The sequence below is a fragment of the Oryctolagus cuniculus genome, chromosome 14 (genome assembly GCF_051225735.1).
Source record: "Oryctolagus cuniculus isolate XC-2025 breed Fujian yellow rabbit chromosome 14, ASM5122573v1, whole genome shotgun sequence".
NCBI lineage: Eukaryota > Metazoa > Chordata > Mammalia > Lagomorpha > Leporidae > Oryctolagus > Oryctolagus cuniculus.
Window position 1 is genome coordinate 81,245,149 of NC_142880.1, and position 21,336 is coordinate 81,266,484.

The window sequence follows — 21,336 nt, forward strand, 5'->3', positions numbered from 1 at the left end:
GGAGGGTGAACCAACGGCAAAGGAAGACCTTTGTCTCTCTCTCTCTCACTGTCCACTCTGCCTGTCAAAAAATAAATAAAAAATTAAAAAAATTAATACAGATTTCATCAGAAATTATTCAAGCCAAGAGAATGACATCTTTAAAACACTGATAGAAGAAAAGCTACTGTCAATTTTGAATTCTATACAAAGAGTTGTATGCCAAGAAACTGGAAAATCTAGCAGAAATGGATAGATTCCTGAACACATACAACCTACCTAAATTGAACCATGAGGATATAGAAAACCTAAACAGACCCATAACCAAGAAAGAAATTGAATCAGTAAAAAAAGATCCTCCCTGTGGGGAGCAACTCGGACTATACTGTTACTGGAATTAAGACTTATTCTATGCATCTGCTCTCCCACTGTGGGGAGCAACTCGGACTATATTGTTACTGGAATTAAGACTTATTCTATGCATCTGCTCTCCCACAATATGGCGCTGGGAGAGGAGAAAACAGCTTCTACGCAGCTGCCTCCAGTTCAACCAATAAACTGTAGGACCTACTCCTGATTGGAGGAGAGCAGCGTACTCGGCGTGTGGGCAGCCGAGTTAGGATTGGCGGAGGAGGACTATAAAGGAGGAGAGAGACGGCATGCACCAGGAACATCTAAGGGAACCCGTGCAGCCCCCGAGACGAGCCGGCCGGCGGTGTGCCGTTCCCCTGCGGAAGTGGGGAATGCGGCCAGGGGAAACTGCCCTTCCACGGAGGTGGAAGGGATAGTAGCCAACCCGGGAAGAACCAGCAGCAAACCCGGGGAGGGCCGAGCAGACGAAAGAACAGCGCAGGGTTCAGTGTCGTTCCTCCACGAAGAGGGGGAGCGACATAATGGTGCCGTGACTCGGATATGAAGCCTAGGCAGGGTCCTGTGTCATTCCTCCACGAAGAGGGGGAGCGACATAATGGTGCCGTGACTCGGATAGGAAACTCAGGAGGGAAGAAACGGGAAGAAGTGGGAAAATACCGGAGAGAGAGACTAGCAAAGAGCCTAGGTGCCGGAAGAAGCTATTGAAAGCCTAGGCATAGACTCGGATATGGACTGTGGGAAAGAAGTTAGGATTGAAAGCGAAAGTGAAAGCTTTCATAGACTCGGATGCGGACTATGGCGGGGAAGCTAGGAGATTGAAAGCGAAAGTGAAACCTGGAGGAGGCTTGGACTCGGATATGGACTGTGGGAAAGAAGTTAGGATTTAAAGTGAAAGCAAGAAGAAACTTAGACTTAGATACGGACTGCAGGTTGAAAGTGAAAGTGAAACCTATAAGAAACTTAGACTTGGATACGGACTGTGGGGAGAAGCCAGGAGAAATGAGAGGAATATTGTTGGAAGAAAACTTAAGGAAACATACCGGGTAGAGAAAAATGTTAGGGAGGATGAAGCCGCGAGTGCAGGCCAAGGCGGAGACATAAGCCACCTTGGAATTCTTCAAGTCACCCCGGGGAGCAAGAGGCGAAGATCTGGAACCAGAGGCAGAGACGTGGGCCGCCAGGTTGAAATTCGCCAGGTTAGTCCGGGGAACTTGGACTGAATGCCGGTGGTGGCGGAAACATTCGCGGAAGCCGCCGCGTGCAGAGAGAGCACGGGGCGTGAATAGATAGGGAACGCAGGGCTGGCGCGAGGCCGTGGTGCGGGCGCGAAGTGCGTGGAGACCGCAGAGTGTGCGCGCGAAGCCGAGCCGCGCAGATGAGAGAAGCGCGGGCTGAAGCGGCGCAAAGCCGGGAAGCCGCCGCGGGGCGGGCGCCGGCGGGGCGAGGCGCCGGGAAGCCGCGCAGAGCTGTGAAGCCGCCGCGGGGCGGGCGCCGGCGGGGCGAGGCGCCGGGAAGCCGCGCAGAGCTGTGAAGCCGCCGCGGGGCGGGCGCCGGCGGGGCGAGGCGCCGGGAAGCCGCGCAGAGCTGTGAAGCCGCCGCGGGGCGGGCGCCGGCGGGGCGAGGCGCCGGGAAGCCGCGCAGAGCCGTGAAGCTGCCGCGGGGCGAGGTGCCGAGAAGCAGCCTCGGGCGGGCGCCGGGAAACTGCGGGGATAAGAGAAACAGAAGTTTAGAAGTAAAATGAGAGAAATAGGAATGCTGGAAGATAGAAGTAAAATGGGAGAAATAGGAATGCCCGGAGATAGAGAAATAGAGAAATAGAAAGGCCTCCCCTCAACATGGCAATGAGAAAGCTTGGATTCGGTCTGCCTGATTAAGTGAGGCGATGAGCACCTGCGGCGGCTAGCAGCTTATGCGCCGCAGGTCACCGAAGACAGGCACGAATTAACATCTGTAAGGCCTCCCCACAATACAATTAGGAGGCTTGGATTCGGTCTGCCTGATTAGGCGATAAGCACCAGCAGGCAGCTCGACCAGAGTATGAGCTGCAGGTCACCGAAGATAGGCACGAACCAACACTAATAAGTCTCCCCCACAATACGGCAATGAGAAGGCTTGGATTCGGTTTGCCTGATTGTTAGGGCTTGTAAGCCCCTGCAGGCAGAGCAGAGCATGCGCTGCAGGGCACCGAACACAGGCACGCATCAGCGCCTAAAAACCTCCTCACAACATGGCGAAGAGAGGACCCGGATTCGGTTTGCCTGATTGATAGGACTTGTAAGAACCTGTGGCAACTCTAGCAAGCAGAGCAGAGTGTGTGCCGCGGGACACCGAAGACAGGCGCGTATCAACGCCAAAAAAATAAAAAGAAAGGGGGATCTGTGGGGAGCAACTCGGACTATACTGTTACTGGAATTAAGACTTATTCTATGCATCTGCTCTCCCACTGTGGGGAGCAACTCGGACTATACTGTTACTGGAATTAAGACTTATTCTATGCATCTGCTCTCCCACTGTGGGGAGCAACTCGGACTATATTGTTACTGGAATTAAGACTTGTTCTATGCATCTGCTCTCCCACGATATGGTGCTGGGAGAGGAGAAAACAGCTTCTACGCAGCTGCCTCCAGTTCAACCAATAAACTGTAGGACCTACTCCTGATTGGAGGAGAGCAGCGTACTCGGCGTGTGGGCAGCCGAGTTAGGATTGGCGGAGGAGGACTATAAAGGAGGAGAGAGACGGCATGCACCAGGAACATCTAAGGGGAACATCTAGCTGGAGGAACACCTGTGCAGCCCCTGAGAGAGCTGGCCGGCGGTGTGCCGCTCCCCTGCGGAAGTGGGGAAAGTGGCCAGGGGAAACTGCCCTTCCACGGAGGTGGAAGGGACGGTAGCCAACCCGGGAAGAACCAGCAGCAAACCCGGGGAGGGCCGAGCAGACGAAAGAACAGCGCAGGATCCTGTGTCGTTCCTCCACGAAGACGGGGAGCGACACCTCCCATCCAAGAAAAAGCCAGGACTGGATGGCTTCACTGCTGAATTTTACCAGACATTTAAAGAAAAATTCCAATTCTTCTCAAATTATTCAAAACAACTAAAAGGGAAGGAATCCTCCCAAATTCGTTCTATGAAACCAGCATCACCTTAATTCCTAAACCCGGAAAATATGCAACTGAGAAAGAGTCTACACATAATTGTATGTCAAATATAACTTAAAAGTTAGTTTTTAAAATAAATGAATTAAATTAGAAACTTAAGAGTGAGTGCTGGGCGAGGCAGGGAAAGCTACCTCCTACGACACTAACATCCCATATGGTGCTCAACCTTCAATCCAGCTCCCCGTTAACGTGCCTAGGAAGACAACTGATGATGGCCCAAGTGCTCGGGCACCTGCCAACCACATGGGAGACCGGGTGGAGTTCCAGACTCCTGGCTTCAGCCTGGCACAGCCCCAGCCATTGTGGCCACTTGGGGAGTGAAACAATGGATGGACGATCTCTTTCTGTCACTTGTTTACTCTGCCACTCAAATAAAAATTTAAAAAAAATATTAGAAACCTAAACATGAAAAAAGGTTTTGAAAGTACATTCTTTGTGACAGAAAGATATAAAACAATTTTAATGTTAATTTTACTAAAATAAAAGTCCTTATCTTCTGATGAAAATCAAAACAAAAGTTATGGACTGGGAAATGATATTTGCAAGATATAAGGTACAAAGGATTAATAGCCAGAATGCATAATTTTTAAAGATTTATCATTTATTTGAAAGAATTACAGAGAAGGAGAGACAGAGAGAGAGATGTTCCACCTGCTGGTTCACTCCCAAAATGGCTGCAATGGCCAGGGCTGGGCCAGGCCAAAATCAGGAGCCAGGAGTTCCATCTGGGTCTCCCACGTGGATGGCAAGTGTCCAAACACTTGGGCCTTCTTCTGTTACTCTCCCAGGCCATTGGCAGGGAGCTGGCTCAGAAGTGGAGCAGCCAGGACCCAAACCAGCACCTATAAGGGATGCTGGTGTCCACTGCACCACTGCACCACAGCACCAGCCCCCTTGAATCCTATTTTTAAAATGACAAAAAGGAGCAAAAAAAAAAAAAAAAGAAAGAAAGAAAAGAAAAAGAAGGGGCAAATTATAGAAAAAAAGAGGTAACCCACATGAGCAATAAACAGCAGTAAGATGTCCTTTTCACACCTATTTGATTAGAAAAATGCAAAACCCTGCTGAAACCAAGCGTTGGTAAAGAAATGGTCATTACAGGAATATATTCCTAATGGCTGTAGAAACTGCTGCAAGTGTTCTGGAAGGCAACTTGCTGGAACTAGTAAAGATGTGAAAAGTCAACAACCTGACAGTTCTGCTTCTAGACAAAGAGAAACACGTGGCTGTCCCTGCAACAGGGTAGAAAATGCGCTACGTCAGGACAGCAGGCACAAGGAGGTCTCACACGTGACTCCCTGTTCTGCCAGTTTAATCACAATCCAAATAGTTCTCAGGGTGGAAGTGTGGAAATCCAATCGCAGGGTTACTTTTTTACAGTGTTGTTTGAGAATTTCATTTTCTTTCCATGAGCAACACCCCAATGATGAGCACATCAAGCACCATGATCATGGCTTGTAAATATCACACTCTGCTAAAGGAATTTTTTAAAAAAAACCTTCAAGAAATGCGCAGTTCCAGGGAGGGGGAGAGAAAGTACAAGTACAAGATGACCCTAAAGTGCCTGAAAGCAAGAAAATGCTCCAAGGACAGTGATGTGGTGGCAAAAGGATAGAGGGGCCAGGATCTGGGCCTCTGAATGGGTGAATCTGGGACAATTTGAGCATCAGATAAATAATTAAAATGCAATATATGAAATAGGAAAGCATGAGCCCATCCTGATAAAAACAAATAAATTCAAAGTTTGACGTGAGAAAGGTGACATACAAATTTTTCAACTTATCACTCCACAAAAATATTGCTAGTTACAAAAAGAAAGAGTAGGCCGGCGCCGCGGCTCACTAGGCTAATCCTCCACCTAGCGGCGCCGGCACACCGGGTTCTAGTCCCGGTCAGGGCGCCGGATTCTGTCCCGGTTGCCCCTCTTCCAGGCCAGCTCTCTGCTGTGGCCAGGGAGTGCAGTGGAGGATGGCCCAGGTGCTTGGGCCCTGCACCCCATGGGAGACCAGGAAAAGCACCTGGCTCCTGGCTCCTGCCATTGGATCAGCGCTGTGTGCCGGCCGCGGCGGCCATTGGAGGGTGAACCAACGGCAAAGGAAGACCTTTCTCTCTGTCTCTCTCTCTCACTGTCCACTCTGCCTGTCAAAAAAAAAAAAAAAAAAAAAGAAAGAGTAGCAGCAAGTGGAGAAGCCTGACCGAGCAAGCAGGTGATCAAAAAGTGCATCAGCAGTAACAATGGGGTAAGCTGAGCTCAGGCACCACTGAGGGTGACGAGAAGCTGCCAAAGATGCCTCTCCTGAATCTAACCCCAAGGACACATCAGACAAGCCAAGACCGAAGAATTCTGAGATGACTGCCAACCTTGGAGGGGATTTAATGCTAATCAATCAGTACCATTTCCCTGATTTTTATGCGTGTGTTTCTGTACTGTAAGAGGCTGACCTCCACAATGGGCGGAGCTGCGCCAATCCAAAGGCAGGAACTAGGAGCTTCTTCCAGGTCTCCCAAGTGGGAGACCATCTTTTTGAGACATCTTCTACTGCTTTCCCAGGCCATAGCAGAGAGCTGGATTGGAAGAGGAGCAGAGAGGACTCGAACTGGCGCCCATATGGGATGCGGGTGCTAGGCCAGGGCTTTAACCCGCTGCGCCACAGCACCGGCCCCACTATTCTTTCTTATGCTTTATGTTTGTATTTATAAACCACAGCAGCCTCTTCTGTTTTTTAACTTGCCATGTAAAATGGGAATTCATTTAGACTTATTACATATATTAAGCAATGTTGTACTCCCTTTCAATTGCATAGAAGTATTGCTCTTTATTTGTCCAAGTCTGAAAGGTTGAACTCTTCAAACTATTAGTTTTATTAGCAAATTAGCAATGCTACAATGAACAAAGGACCCTTGCAGCTAATTCTTCATGTATACTAATGATTTCTTTTTTTCAAAGATTTATTTATTTGACAGGCAGTTACAAAGAGGCAGAGTCAGAGAGACACAGGTCTTCCAACCTCTGGTTCACTCCCCAAGTGGTTGCAATGGCCAGAGTTCAGCCAATCCAAAGCCAGGAGCCAGGAGCTTCTTCTGGGTCTCCCAAGCAGGTACAGAGACCCAAGCACTTGAACCATCTTCTACTGCTTTTCCAGGCCACAGCAGAGAGCTGGATCAGAAGTGGAGCAGCCAGGACTGGAACTGGTGCCCATATGGGATGCCAGCGCCACAGGCAGATACTTCATCCACTATGCTACAGTGCTGGCTCCTATTCGTGACTATTAATTTGAGTACAGTGTCCCAGCCAAAGGTATTCCAGGTTGAAAATCTCAAAAGTAGATAAACACTTTTTCGCTCAATGTGATTTATATCCAGCATACTACAAAAAAGCACCCATTGTCTTAATAAGTTTCAGTGGGTTTTGACAAATATATACTCCCCTGTACTCAACATAAAACCAAAATAGAAAAATACTTCCATCACCCTGAAGACTCCACTGTAAACATTTTTGCAGTTAATCCTCTCAACCCCCTAGACCTAGCCAGCCTCTGACCTGCTTTCCATCCCCATAAACTAGGTGTTCCTTTGTTAAAATGTCAAATTGCACAAATCCTTGAGTTTAGCTTTGTCACTCTCTGTATCTTTGAGAATCATTTATATTGTGCTGTATGCCAGTATTTTGTTGTTTTTACTGCTAAGTAATATTTCATTGTATGACATACAATATGTTTACCCACTAGCTGTTGACAGATATGCAGATTGCTTCCAATTTTGGATATTAGGATAAAGCTGCTGTGAGTATATTCCTGTACTGCACATTGGCATTTTCTCCTGGATAAATACCTAGGAAATGAACTATGGTATGCATGTGCTAAACTTTATTAGAAACTATTTTTCCAAAATGGCTGTATTATTCTATACACCACCACCAACATCTGAGGGAGCCAGTAGTTTCACAAACTCACCAATATTTGGTATTGTTAATTGTTTCAATTTTAGTCACTCTTTGTGTGCACACAGTAGAACACACTGTAGTTTTAATATGTATTTCCCATATGACTAATGATGAGCTCTCTTCATGTGCTTATTATTATTATTACCATTTCATGTCTCTTTTAGGGTGTTCATTTTGTCCACTTTTTATTACACCATTACTCTTATTGAAGAATTCTTTAAATAATCTGGTTGTAACTATTTTGTCAGATATATAATAAAGATGTATCTTCCACCTTGTCTTTTCACTCTCTTGATGATGAGTTTGTTGTTGTTGTTTCTTGTTTCCTTGTGTCTATTTAAGCAGTAGAGAGAGACAGAGTTCCCTTCTGCTGGTTCATTCCCCAAATAACTGCAATGGCTAGGACTGAGCTTGGGTCAAAGCCATAAACCTGAAACTCAAACCACATCTGACATAGGTGGCACAGACCCAACCACTTGAGCCACCACCCAGCTGCCTTCCAGGCAGTCCAGAACTGGATTCAAACCCAGGAACTCTGAAATGGGCTGCAGGCATCTCAACCACTAACCCAAACACCCAACACAATGGCTTATCTTAAAGAGCAGGAATTTCTAATTTTGGTGGTCTGTTTGCTTGAACTTTTATTTTATGGTTGATGCTTTCTGTATACTAAAATATCTTTGCCTCCCGAGAATTATAAGAAATTTTCTCCTATATTTTCTTCTAGAAGGCTTTTGGTTTTATCTGTTACCTTTGGGTTTATGATCCATTCCAAAACAAAGTACGAGGATGGAATAAAAGTCTAAAGGTTCATTTTTTTCCATATAGAAATCCAGTTGTTCCAATATCACTTTTTGCAAAGATTATCATTTCTCTTGGCTTCTTTGTTGAAAATCCCTTGACTATAGATAGGTATCTATTCCTGGAATTTATTCTATTCCAAGATCTAAAAATATATCCTGACACCAAAATCACACTAACTTCTAATATACTTTACATCAAATCTTTACAGTAAGATACTAGCAGAACACCTGATGGTAAGGTTATGTAAGTATTGGGAACAAGCAATGTAAGTTCTCTAAATTTTTCTGCTTTTCCAAAATTGCTTTGAGAATTTCATTTTCTAAGTAAATTTTATAACATTGAAAATTTGACCAAAGGTCCTAAATTTTTATCAAGGTTGCAATAAACCTACAGATAAATTCTTAGGGACCTGGTATCTTATCAGTATTGCATCTTTCAGTCCACACATGTATGGAACTCTCCACTTAATTAAGCCATTTTTAGTTTCAGCATTATGTAATAGTTTTCATTGTTAGGTCACAACCAAAAGCATTTTTAAAAGTCACAGTTTCATTTTCACCAAAAATTGGTCTGAAAAGGAAAAAGTTTATACTAAGCCAAAAAGATTCAGACTATACATTAAATGTCAAGGACAGAGATGTAACAAGAGGGGCCATTTCTCTAGAGATTTGGGGGGTAAGGCAAACAGGTCACCTTTGGGCATGGTTTAAAGGCAGGTATAGATTCACACGGGCATACATGATGCCCTTTTTTGCAAGGAGAATTTTAAATTGCTTGTAGCTTTTTTATGACTTTTGTTCCTTTTATGTTTAGAAAGTCCTTTGTCTACCTAAGCATCAGATAAATTTCAACTGTAACCTATATTCACACTTTTTACATTTAATTCTCTAATCCACTTGGAACTTGTCCTGCTGAAATGGCATAGGAAAGGTTTTAAACTGTTTTTCCAAAAGTTTAGTAATCACTGTTTTATGTATAGCTTTTAGGTATACCTAGGCATCTCCCTCAGTTTCCACACTTAAGTTCTCCTTATCCCAACAATCTTGGTAGAACAGCAATCATTATATTTGGGGATAAATCAATCTCCTTACCTTGGCCCATCTGTATCTTCAAAAATGTTTAGAATACAAAAAAAAAAGTATAGATTTGATTTTCTGTATATAAAGATAATTAAAAAATGAATCTTAATGAAGAATGGGATGGGAGAGGGAGTAGGAGGTGGGATGGTTTTGGGGTGGGAGGGCGGGTATGGGGGGGAAGAACCACTATAATCCCAAAGTTGTACCTATGAAATTTATATTTATTAAATAAAAGTTTTCTATTAAAACAAAAACAAAAAACAAACAAACAAACAAAGCTGTGGCAGTAAGTCTGGGCCTGAGAGCAGATAGCATCACCAGCAAGCATTTTTGGGCTAACATGGGCAAGAGCCCTCTGTCTGGTCAAGCATACCAACTAGGCACCCTCTGAAAAGAACTGTTTTTCCTGAAGAATTACCAGAGGATAAGGACCCTGAGGTAACCTGAACATAAGGGCCAGGGAGGTAACAAGCCAAAGAAGGGAGCCTCCTACAAGTCACTAGGCAAAAGAACCAATGAAGAGAAAACCCAACCACCTGTGCATTTCTAGGTTAAAAAACACAGGGAAAGATCTCAACTTACTGAGTGAGTTAGAAGATACAGTGCATAACCAGTCTTGTAAATGCCAATGGTGTTTTCTAGATTTAACATTAAGGAGGGGAACAACAAAGAGCTCAATGTTCCAGTCTACTAGCAAACCAACCAACAGTTCCAAGTTCAACTGCCAAGAGAAGAATGAAATTTTTAAGTGAAGGAGGCCAGGTAAACTTGCCTAGGAAACAATGAGAAATCTTGAAGACTTAGTATATCGGAGCTGATGTGTCTGGAACACCTGCTACTGCTAGTGGAGGCAGTCAGTACACAGTTGCAGCAGTCTGTGCTACCAAAAATTCCCAGCCCAGAGATGCTAGATCTTCCAATTTTCTAAACAAGCCATTAATATTAATTCTTTTTAAAATTTTTTTATTCATTTATCTTATTTGAAAAGGAGAGAATTTCTGTCTGTTGTTTCACTCCCCAAATGTCCACAACAGCCAGGGCCAGGCCGAACTCAGGAGACTGAAACTCAATCGGCCTCCCACATAGGTGGCAGGGACCCAAGACCTTGAACCATGGCCTGCTGCCACCCAGCTGCGCATCAGCAGAGAGCTAGAATCAAGAGGAGCCAGGACCGAAGCCAGGCACCCTGACAGGGCATGCAGGCATCTCAAACGGCATCTTAACTACTGCTTCCAACACTTGCCATATAAATACGAATTCCCACCTGAATTTCCTGTTCCTTAAAGTCTGGAAAGTAATTAAATTTCCCTTTTAAAACACACAAGTTGAAGACGATGTATTTATTATTTACTTGAGTCGTGTTTGGCCCCACAGACCAACCATGGCTGGTCCTCAATTCCCAAAACACCCTTGTCTGCCCCCAAGCCCTTCTGTGCTTCCTTTCTCCTGCTTCTTTCCCTCAATATGCAAATCTGTTACACACTACACAACTCACTGAACTCTGGGGTGGAAGCGGAGCAAGAGTAAAGGATGCTCCTCTATTTCATTCACCCCACTGGAGAGAAAGCCAAGCTCTGATCTTACCACAGGGAACTGCCATTCTGGAAATTAACATCAAGTACATCTATGGACAGCCATGCTATTAGGTCATGCAGCTGAGTCAAACCAAATTTTAAGTAAAAGAACAAATCTCACGGCCGGTGCTGTGGCACAGCAGGTTAACACCCTGGCCTGAAGCATCGGCATCCCACATGGGCACCAGTTCCAGTCCCGCTGCTCCACTTCCAATCCCGCTCTCTGCTATGACCGGGAAAGCAGAAGATGGCCGAAGTCCTTGGGCCCCTGCACCCACGTGGGAGACCTGGAAGAAGCTCCTGGCTCCTGGCTTCGGATTGGCACAGCTCCAGCCATTGTGGCCAACTAGGGAGTGAACCAGCGGATGGAAGACCTCTCTCTCTCTCTCTCTCTCTCTCTCTCTGCCTTTCCTTCTCTCTCTGTTTAACTCTTTCAAATAAATAAATCTTTAAAAAAACACACACACACAAGTCTCACATCTCCAACAATGTCGATTTTCTTTCCTAGGAATTTCCAGATGTTCTATTTCATGTATCAATAATGATTAGCTGCTCCTGGGGTCACAGATTTGGTATCATGCCCAACCACATTAAAAGCAAAGGAATAAACTTCTCAACAAGTTCATAAGATAAACCAAAAACCACTTCAAAGAAAATGCTGTAGAACTTTTAGCTTCTATAAAAATATATTAATTACTTTAAAATGCTTTATCCAATGGCATCCTAATTCTAACCAAAGTCAAAAGGTTAAAGGGTTAAATCAACCCTGCTGGGATTCAATTTATGTATCTAGACATTTACCTTTTCCTAGACTCTAAGAAGACTGCTACATGACACAACCTCTGTTAATCATATAAACAAAGTATGGTCTTCTATAATCTAGAAGGCTTTCTTCATTCAGTACCCAAAGGTCTTAAAAAATGGTTTCGATGGAGCATGTGTCACACATATTTTCTTGAGACGGACTGTGCTGGCACATTTAACACAGGTTGAGTATCCCTTATGCAAAACGCTTGGGACCAGAAGTGTTTCCAACCTCAGACTTCAGATTTTAGAATATTTACAAATACATAATAAGATCTCTTGGGGAGAGGGCCTACGGCTAAATATGAAATTCATTTATGTTTCATATACACCTTATCCCCACAGCCTAAAGAAAACTATATACAATATTTTTAATAATGGTGTGCATAAAACCAAAGTTTACGTACCCTGCACCATCAGAAAGCAAAGGTGGCAAGGCACTGTGTTAGGCATCCACGATGATCCGGGGCTGTCTGGCATCACCACCATTCCTGACTCTGAAGTTCCACACCGCCAACAAGCACTTCCTTACACACATTCATTCACACACAAGTATTTCACAGTATGACCTATGATACACCACTGACCCAGGAGGAAAAACAACATGTTGAGGGCCACTAAGCAGCCCAGCAGCATCACCAAGAGAACACCTCTATCCAGTGTTAAAACAACAGCAACAACCAACAACAGCAGGCTTTCAGTCTGCCTATCATGCTGCGTTTTGAGTAAAAGGTAATGTTTAATACATTATACATGCATTTTAATTTCAGTTGAGAAGGAACATCAGAAGTAATTGAGGGGCCAGCAATGGGTCCTCCAGTGGTGAGGAGGCACTCTGTGGAGAGTGCTTTAAAATGCTTCCTCCATAATCAGTGGTGAAGCTGCCACTTGGGAAGCCTGCATCCCACCTCAGGGTGACTGGAGCTCCAGACCTGGCTTCTTCTTCTTCTTTTTTTTTTTTTTTTTTTTAAGATTTATTTATTTATTTGAAAGTCAGAGTTACACACAGAGAGAGAGAGAGACAGAGAGAGAGAGAGAGAGGAGAGGCAGAGATATAGAGGTCTTCCATCTAGTGGTTCACTCCCAAGATGGCCACAACGGTCAGAGCTGTGCCAATCCAAAGCCAGGAGCTTCCTCCAGTTCTCCCACACCGGTGCAGGGGCCCAAGGACCTGGGCATCTTCTACTGCTTTCCCAGGCCATAGCAGAGAGCTGGATTGGAAGAGGAGCAGCCGGGACTAGAACCGGCGCCCATATGGGATGCTGGTGCTTCAGGCCAGGGCGTTAACCTGCTGCGCCACAGCGCTGGCCCCCTGGCTTCTTTCAATGCAGCTTCCTGCTAATGGCCACCCTGGAAGGCAGCAGGTAATGACTCAATACTTGAGTCCTTGCCACTGACTTGAGGGACTCAGATTGAGTTTGGGGCTGCTGGCTTTGGCCTGATCCAGCCCTGGCTGTTGGTGGCATTTAGGGAGTAAACCAAAGGACGGAAGATCTCTTTCTGCCTTTTAAATAAAATTAAATTAAAAATTTTTAAATAGATATTTTAAAAGATAAATAACATCTCCTCCAGAGTCATTTGCCGCATTAACAACATTTTTGTCTTACAAGTCTTTGACTTACAAACCAATGCAAGCGGCTGGCGCCACGGCTCACTAGGCTAATCCTCTGCCTGTGGCGCTGGTACCCCAGGTTCTGGTCCCAGTCGGGGCGCTGGATTCTGTCCTGGTTGCTCATCTTCCAGTCCAGCTCTCTGCTGTGGCCCGGGAAGGCAGTGGAGGATGGCCCAAGTGCTCGGGCTCTGCACCCGCATGGGAGACCGGGAGGAAGCACCTGGCTCCTGGCTTTGGATCAGCGCAGCGCCGGCCATAGCGGCCATTTTGGGGTTGAACTAACGGAAGGAAGACCTTTCTCTCTCTCTCTCTCTCTCTCTCACTGTCTATAACTCTCTCTCTGTCTCTCTCTCACACTAACTCTGCCTGGCCAAAATAAATAAATAAATAAATAAACCAATGCAAGTGCTTGCTCTGTTACAAATGCATGTGGCGGCTCTAGTCCTTCAACAAGGCCGTCACACATTTTCACCACACTGTCTACAGGCATGTTTTCTGCAGTGCTAACAACATCCTCTTTACCACCAATAGCATCGCAGTCAGCTTGATTCAGAACATTTTCAGCTATTTCCCCATTGATGAATGAACTGGAGCTTCACAATCAATATTAAAAGTGTTTTCAACATCCACTTCTATGAAATTCTCTGCTGCTTTGCAACTGACAGATGCTTTATTACCACCACTCTTTAAATAAAATCTTACACCTTGCCTTTTGTTAAGTTTCTCAACCAGCCTGTCGCATATTCACAGTTCCCTACAATTTCCAGTTCTTCATTTCATCATCAGCCTACCATTAAGTGGCATGTGCTCCCTGCAACACTGATGGATCCACTCTTTCAAAACACAATTGGGATCTTCATTTTTGGTTGTATGCCGAGACACACTTTTTCAATGTACAATCAACATCTTCATTTTTAGCCTTATGCAGTGTTTTTCTATTTTTTACTAATTTCTGTTCCATCACTTTTAACATAGAACTTAACTATTTATCCTACTGTTTCTTCAGGTCCTAGGTAGTGGTCATTCCAATATCAAACTCATCAGCTGTTTCACACTTTCACCAATGTCCAGTTTCTCTAAGACCTTGACTTTCTGTGCTAAAAACATAAAGGCTGCTTCTTTTTCTTATCACTGTTACCCATGAGGGTATCTATAGTCTTTTTCATTTTATAAAAATATTTTCAGTTGTAACTTTATACCAATAAGTATTTAAGAAAAAATCACTCAGTAATGCATGTAGGTCTTAGCTCCATGGGCCATCACAGGGAACCTGCACATGTGACATTTTACTGCCTGTCACTGAGTACTTCCGTAGGGGAACCCAGGTGTGCACTAAAAGATCTCTCACATCTGAGAGAGCAGGGGAGGAGGTTTATCCTTTGCGGATGCTGCATAAACTGCATTGTGCACCTGCATTTTTAACTGGGATCCGTCACATGAGGTCAGGTGCACAATTTTCTCCTTGGGGAATCACGGCAGCACTCAAAAATCATCAGATTGGGGAATATTTCAAATTTTGGGTTTTTAGACCAGGGATGCTCAACTGTGTGTCATTACCACCCACACGCATTAGTTTATTCTTGCTAAAACTAAGACAATAAATTCCCCACTCTGCCCATCCTTCTCCACTACAAACCCTCTATGGATATTTATAGGGCGACTAACTCTGATATCCGTTTTGCAATAGGCAGCTTTAATTCCTACTTGTGACAGAACAGACCAGTGATATCACAAATATAACTGACCCAAACTGGAATTTGCTTTGTAAAAACATCACAAACCAGGTAATTTTACTCCAGAAAATATGAAAATGGAAAATGAGGGAAAAAAAGAAATTATTTTTCATCAGTCCTTAGAAGTCTTCTTTAACTAATGGCATTAATGGTAGTAAGTGGCTATAATGGGTCATATTCAGTCTACAAACTGACTAAATAAGAGCAAAGATTCACCATGAGGCATATGTTCATAAGTGCACACAGCCCAAGTCCTCCTTGGTTGGAAACAATATAACCAGTGTCTCAAAACCCAGTAATAGGCCTAATCTTTTCACTGATCCCCAATATTGGTCTGTCTGAAAACACTCTTATGTTTAGAACTGACAACTACTGCATCTTCCTTATTATTATCAGAGAACCTACAAAACCTTAAAATCCAAAGAACTTGGCTATGAGATCAAGTAACGTATCCACATGTTGCTTAATTTTTGTTATCAAACTATAGCAGCATCCGTACTTTCCAAAACAAACACAGGAAGGAGGGAAATGAGAGGAGTAAGAAGAGAAGGAGGAAGACTTGTCAAACCCCCCAAGACTCAAAAACAGTATGCTAATTCCCACAGATTCATATAACAGAGTATGAAACCCATGTGGTAACTTGGCCTTCAAAGCAAACCATTTGCTAAGACAACAATAATACTTAATAAACACCAAATGAAAATCTGATTTCCAAGAAAAAAGGAACAGTATCAGAAACATCTATAACAATAACTATTTTTTTCCTTTCTCCCAGATTTCTTTCACAGTGTAAATTCTAAAGCACAAACTCATTTGAGAAATAGCAAAAGTTTTAGGGAATGGCAAAGTTATTATCTTTATTTTACATGTCTCAACTAACAAATAATCCTCCATAAACCTCTTTGTTTAAAAAGAAATTAGATTTCTAAATGAAAACACATCTCCTACACTTAACTATTCATAAAGTCATACCAGAGTAATGGCTTCAGTCAAGAACAGCAAGTATCACATTTACATTCTTCCCTACCTATAACGTTATATTCTTTTATATAAATTTGGCATGCTAGTATTATTGCTTCTTAAGAAAAAAGCCTACAATCCTTACTTTGAGCTTCATAATAGAGCTTAACCATTTTTTTCCTCTACAGAGCAGAGCTCCAGCTATGCCAAGCACTCTATCCATTTTTCTTCTTAAGATGCTGTGAGCTTCAGCTAAGAAGAGCCTCAAGATAATGAAAAACACAATTATTCAACATCAATAATGCAGATCCTTGTTCACTACGTCTCAACTTACCTAATACGCTGACAAATGCATCAAACAGATGAAATGTGAGTAACGGCTCTTTCAAGTGACCGTAGTAATCCGCTATAGTTTTAAATACATCCTTTTCAAAACCCAAGTACATGGGCTGCTTCAAATCAGAACAGTTGGGCCCTATTTTAAAAACAGAAAGGGAAACATTAGTGGAAGAATCACCTCGAAATATCTGTCTCTGTGCATATGTGTGGTATGTACAGGCATTCAAGATATTCTGACATTGAAGATACACAGAAAAATTGTCATGGGAAAATTGTCAGTATACATTTTGCTGACACAAATATGTTATATATTTAAATTGAGATTGCTTATAAAACGACGACGAAAATCACTGGCTTCCATTTTAAAAGCAACCCATTTTTTTTCCTTTCAACAGACATTTTTATTAAAGTTAATAGTTTTCTTTGAAATAATCAATGTTTTCCTAGTCTTGATAAAGTTGGCCAAGAGGTGAGCCTTTGGCCTGATGGTTAAGATAATGGTTAGGCAGCTATTGTCACGTATGAGAGTGCCTGGGTTAAATACCTAGCTCCAGGTTCTGACTCCATCCTCCTGCTAATGCAGACCCTGGGAGGGAGCAGGGATGACTCAAGTAGTTGGGTGCCTCCCACCTAACTCAATCATAGAGACCCGGGCTGAATTCTAGGAAGCTACAGCCCAGTTCAGTTGCAGCCATTGGAGGCATTGCTTTCCCCTCTCTCCCTCTCTGTCTTCTCCCTCTCCCTCACTCTGTGTCTCAAATAAAATGTTTAAAAGAACTTTTTAAAGTTGAATAAGTTAGCAACATTTGTAATAGATAAGTTACAATGCTTTCCTTTATGTCTTCATTGCTATGTTACAAAATCCCAGTCATGGAGTTAAAGGAAATGATCAGTTCCTACCTCCAAATGAACTATTTCAGATCTATAAAAATTCAAACATTTTTTAAAGATATTCTGAAAGTATTTTTACATTTTGTCTTGTTAATTCATTCTGACGTGGACTTCCTATTTGATCCCCAATAAAACATCAAAAGCTTATCAAACATAACCATACTGGAAAGTTGGAGAAAACTTGGAAGCCTGAAACAGACTAGTCTCAGGTCTATACTATGCGTGCAGCAAGGCAAAGATCCACTCATATCTGGGAACAAAGAGGAACAAGAAATGATTGATGGCACCAGTGCTGTGGTGCAGTGGGTTAAGCTGCTACCTGTAATGCAGGCATCTCATATGAGTACCAGTTTGAGTCCCAACTACTCTGATTCCCATCCATTTCCCTGCTAATGCACCTGGGAAAATAGCAGAAGATGGCCCAAGTACTTGGGGCCCTGCCACCAAGTGAGAGACTTGAGTGGAGTTCCAGGCTCCTGGCTACAGCCTGACCCAGACCTGGCTGTGAAAGCCATTTGAGGAGTGAACCAGTGGATGGTTCACTATCTCTCCTTCTCTCTCTCTTTCTCTCTCTCTCTCTGTCTCTGTAACTCTGCCTTTCAAATAAATAAATCTTAGAAAGAAAAAATAAAGCATGAAAGAAATGCTTGCTAAAGAGCTGACAACAAATGCCTCCAACAATCCATACACAGACCCCATATTTACACTGACAAGTAGATAGACTGAGCTACCCCATGCAAACAGTGCAGCCACACTGGCAGTTCTGACCAGCAGTAGACTACACAATGGGTACCCAAATAGACCTCTACTCACAGGAGACCAAAGCAGCAGCCAAGATGCACCGCAAGAAAATTCTTCCTGCACAATCACCATAACTGAAGAAAGGGAATAAAGACTGAGTGACTGATTGGCTGATTTTAAAGACAGAGAGACAGAGACAGAGACAGAGGGAAAAAGACTTTCCATCCAGGCTCACTCGCCAAATGGTTGCAACAGTCAGGTCTGGGCAGTGAGAAGCCAGGAGTTAGGAACTCGGAGTCTCCCACATAGGTGATAAGGCCCCGAGCATTTGGAGGATCTTCCACTCTGCCCCCAGGTACATTAGCAGGAAGGTAGATTGGAACCAGAACAGCTGGGACTCAAATGGATGCTCCACTATGGGATGCTGGTGTCATCAGTGGCAGCTAAATCTGCTGTGACACAAAACTGACCACAAGGATGAAATGCAAAAGGACAATAAAGCATTCTGGGCCTTTGCATTTCAATCCACTGAACATCATGAAATGGCTTTTCCCCTCTTGTCTTTCAATATTATATCCTTGTCTCATAAAATAATTAGATCAGCTAAAATAATGAAATACCCGTTTGTGTAAGTAATAGCTATACCTAAGCTATCATGTAAACCTAGCACCAAACAACCATTTTAACTTGCTTCTTCTTTAGAAATCCCAAATTTAGCCAACTGAAATATTTGTTTGCTATGTCTCAGCAAGCAATATACACTGCCTAAAATTACTCGCTACAACAAGCACGTGGTTCATTCCAAGCATTTGTATTCCTGTGTGACTATTTTATCATTCTTGTTAAAAATAGGCAAAATCAAAATTTTCCCTTAAAAAAAGGTATATGTTTAGCCCTATAAGAAGAGACCATATTTTTAAGATCTTTTCTTTCTTTTTTTTTTTTATTTAAGATTTCTTTATTTAAAAGTCAAAGTTACAAAGAGAGAGTCTCAGGTCTTCTATTCGCTGGTTCACTCTCCAATTGGCCGCAACAGCTAGAGCTGTGCCAATCCAAAGCCAGGAGATTCTTCTCGGTCTCCCACATGGGTACAGGGGCCCAAGGACTTGGGCCATCTTCTACTGCTTTCTCAGGCCAGAGCAGAGAGCTGGATCAGAAGTGGAGCAGATGGGACTCAAACTGGCACCCATATGGGGTGCTGGCACTGCAGGCAACAGTTTTATCCACTACACCACAGTGCTGGCCCCCAAGATCTTTTCTTTCTTGATCACCTTAAATTTTAAGAGTATTTTTCTTTATTCTAAAATTTTTTAAAGATTTATTTACTTTTTGAAAGGCAAAATTAGAGAAAAAGAGGAGAAACAGAAAGATCTTCCATCTGCTGGTTCACTCCCAAAAGGTTACAATGGCCAGGGCTTGGCCAGGATGAAGCCAGGAGCTTCTTCCAGGTCTCCCATGCAGATGCAGGGGCCTAAGGACTTGGCCCATCTTCTATTAATAGGCTTTCCCAGCCTATTAGCACCCATAAGGGATAGCAGAACTGCAAACAGCAGCTTAACCCACTGCGCCACAGTGCCAGCATCTGTTCTGATTTTTTATACATGTTATTCTTGACAGACTCTGGAAAAGAAATGCTTTGACTTCTTTGTACCCATTTTTGATGGAATCCTGGGACCTATATGCTGGGAGAAAAATCCAGCTCATCTGATTTTGTTATTATTTAGCATCAATCCCTCACTGTGTGACCAGCTCTGAGCCTGGTCTGCAATGACAGCATCAGGGCCCAAATGCAGATGGGTCTAAAGAGAAAACCTTGGGGAAAACTTGGCAGAAAAGAAAGACACAGGCCTTGAAAACATCATGTCATCAGGCTATCCTTTCTTTCCCTGGTAGGCTACCTTAACAGGAATCTGGTCAGATTACGGGTAAGGGCAAAAAAAGGTCATGACCATGATAGACTACAAGTAAATTCTGAGAGTCAACAAGAATTTTGTAAAAATTAGTGATTTTATAAAACTATCCAGGGGCCGGAGCCGTGGCGCAGATTAACCCTCCGCCTGTGGTTCCAGCATCCCATCTGGGCACCGGTTCTAATCCCAGCTGCTCCTCTTCCAACCCAGCTCTCTGCTGTGGCATGGGAAATCAGTGGAAGATGGCCCAAGTCTTTGGGGCCCTGCACACAAATGGGAGACCCAGAGCAAGCTCCAGGCTTCTGGCTCCTGGCTCCTGGCTTTGGATTGGCACAGCTCCGGCTGTTGTAGCCATTTGGGGAGTGAGCCAATGGACAGAAGATCTTTCTGTCTCTTCCTCTCACTATCTGTAACTCCAACTCTCAAATAAATAAATAAAATCTTTAAAAAATAAATAAATAAATAAAACTATCTGAAAAATGTGGTTGGCCTTTGCCTACCTTTTTTCCTTTGGCCCATAAACACCTTTAAGGCTATGCCAGTCATTCATAAAGCATCCCACTTGGTCCATGTGAGACACATTCCCAATTCCAATAACACAACACCACCTCCCACATGTGACAATCACTATTAAGTCACACTTCACATCTGGCTATATAATAATAAATAAATAGATAAATCAGAAGATGTGTGGCTTTGCATCTGGCTTGAGGGAAGATCATACTCTTCACTGCATTTCTGTCATCAAGTCAATATCATAAACACATCATAGTATACATTTTACAACATATTATAACCTAGATTTACTATTCCAGTTTCCTATGTTCATTCATTTCCAGCCAATCAACTTCCAAATCCTTGGTTTGCTAGGAGTTCAGAAATGGGTAATTTAAATTCCCATTTATACCTTCTATCTCATCATTGCCAGCTCTGGCCAAAGATATCATTTAGATTTAATTTACCTCAAATGGGTGAGCATGAGAATAAAAAGCTATTCCCCAAGCTGCACCACAGGATCTACATCTCAAGCATTCCAGAATTTCTGCCAAAAACTAATGAAAATTTTAATAGTTTAAATCCAGAGACCTTTGGGCTTCACAGAAGTTAATCCTGCTATTCATATTCAGAATGACAATTTACAACCATTTTCCTTCTATGACGACTAAGATGACAAGATGACTCACATTAAGCTGAATAGTTATTTCAGTTTCATTCTATAATCTAAAAACCTAACTCCAATGAAGTCACTAATCCAGGCTCTATGCATTCAAGATTTATTCCCCTCCCTGCGTACCTGCTAACCCTACTCAAAAGGAAAGAAACCACTCACTGAGGTATCTTTGGGACTCAAAATCCTCTCCAGACCAAAAATGGTCATCAGCCAGATTACCTGGAAGTCTTTTTTAGGAAAGCACTTATTAACCACTAGAATCCCTTCTT

At 43.2% G+C, this 21,336-nt stretch overlaps 1 protein-coding gene across 3 annotated transcripts in view; it reads right to left on the reverse strand.

The window, feature by feature from the left end:
- Positions 1-21,336, reverse strand: part of DEPDC1B (DEP domain containing 1B) — a 118,014-nt gene that overhangs the window by 22,280 nt on the left and 74,398 nt on the right. For all 3 annotated transcript variants that reach the window (XM_089313199.1, XM_089313200.1, XM_070056735.2), the window contains one exon: positions 16,350-16,490. In XM_089313199.1, the coding sequence (XP_089169325.1) occupies positions 16,350-16,490 (141 nt within the window). The remainder of the gene's footprint in view (positions 1-16,349; positions 16,491-21,336) is intronic.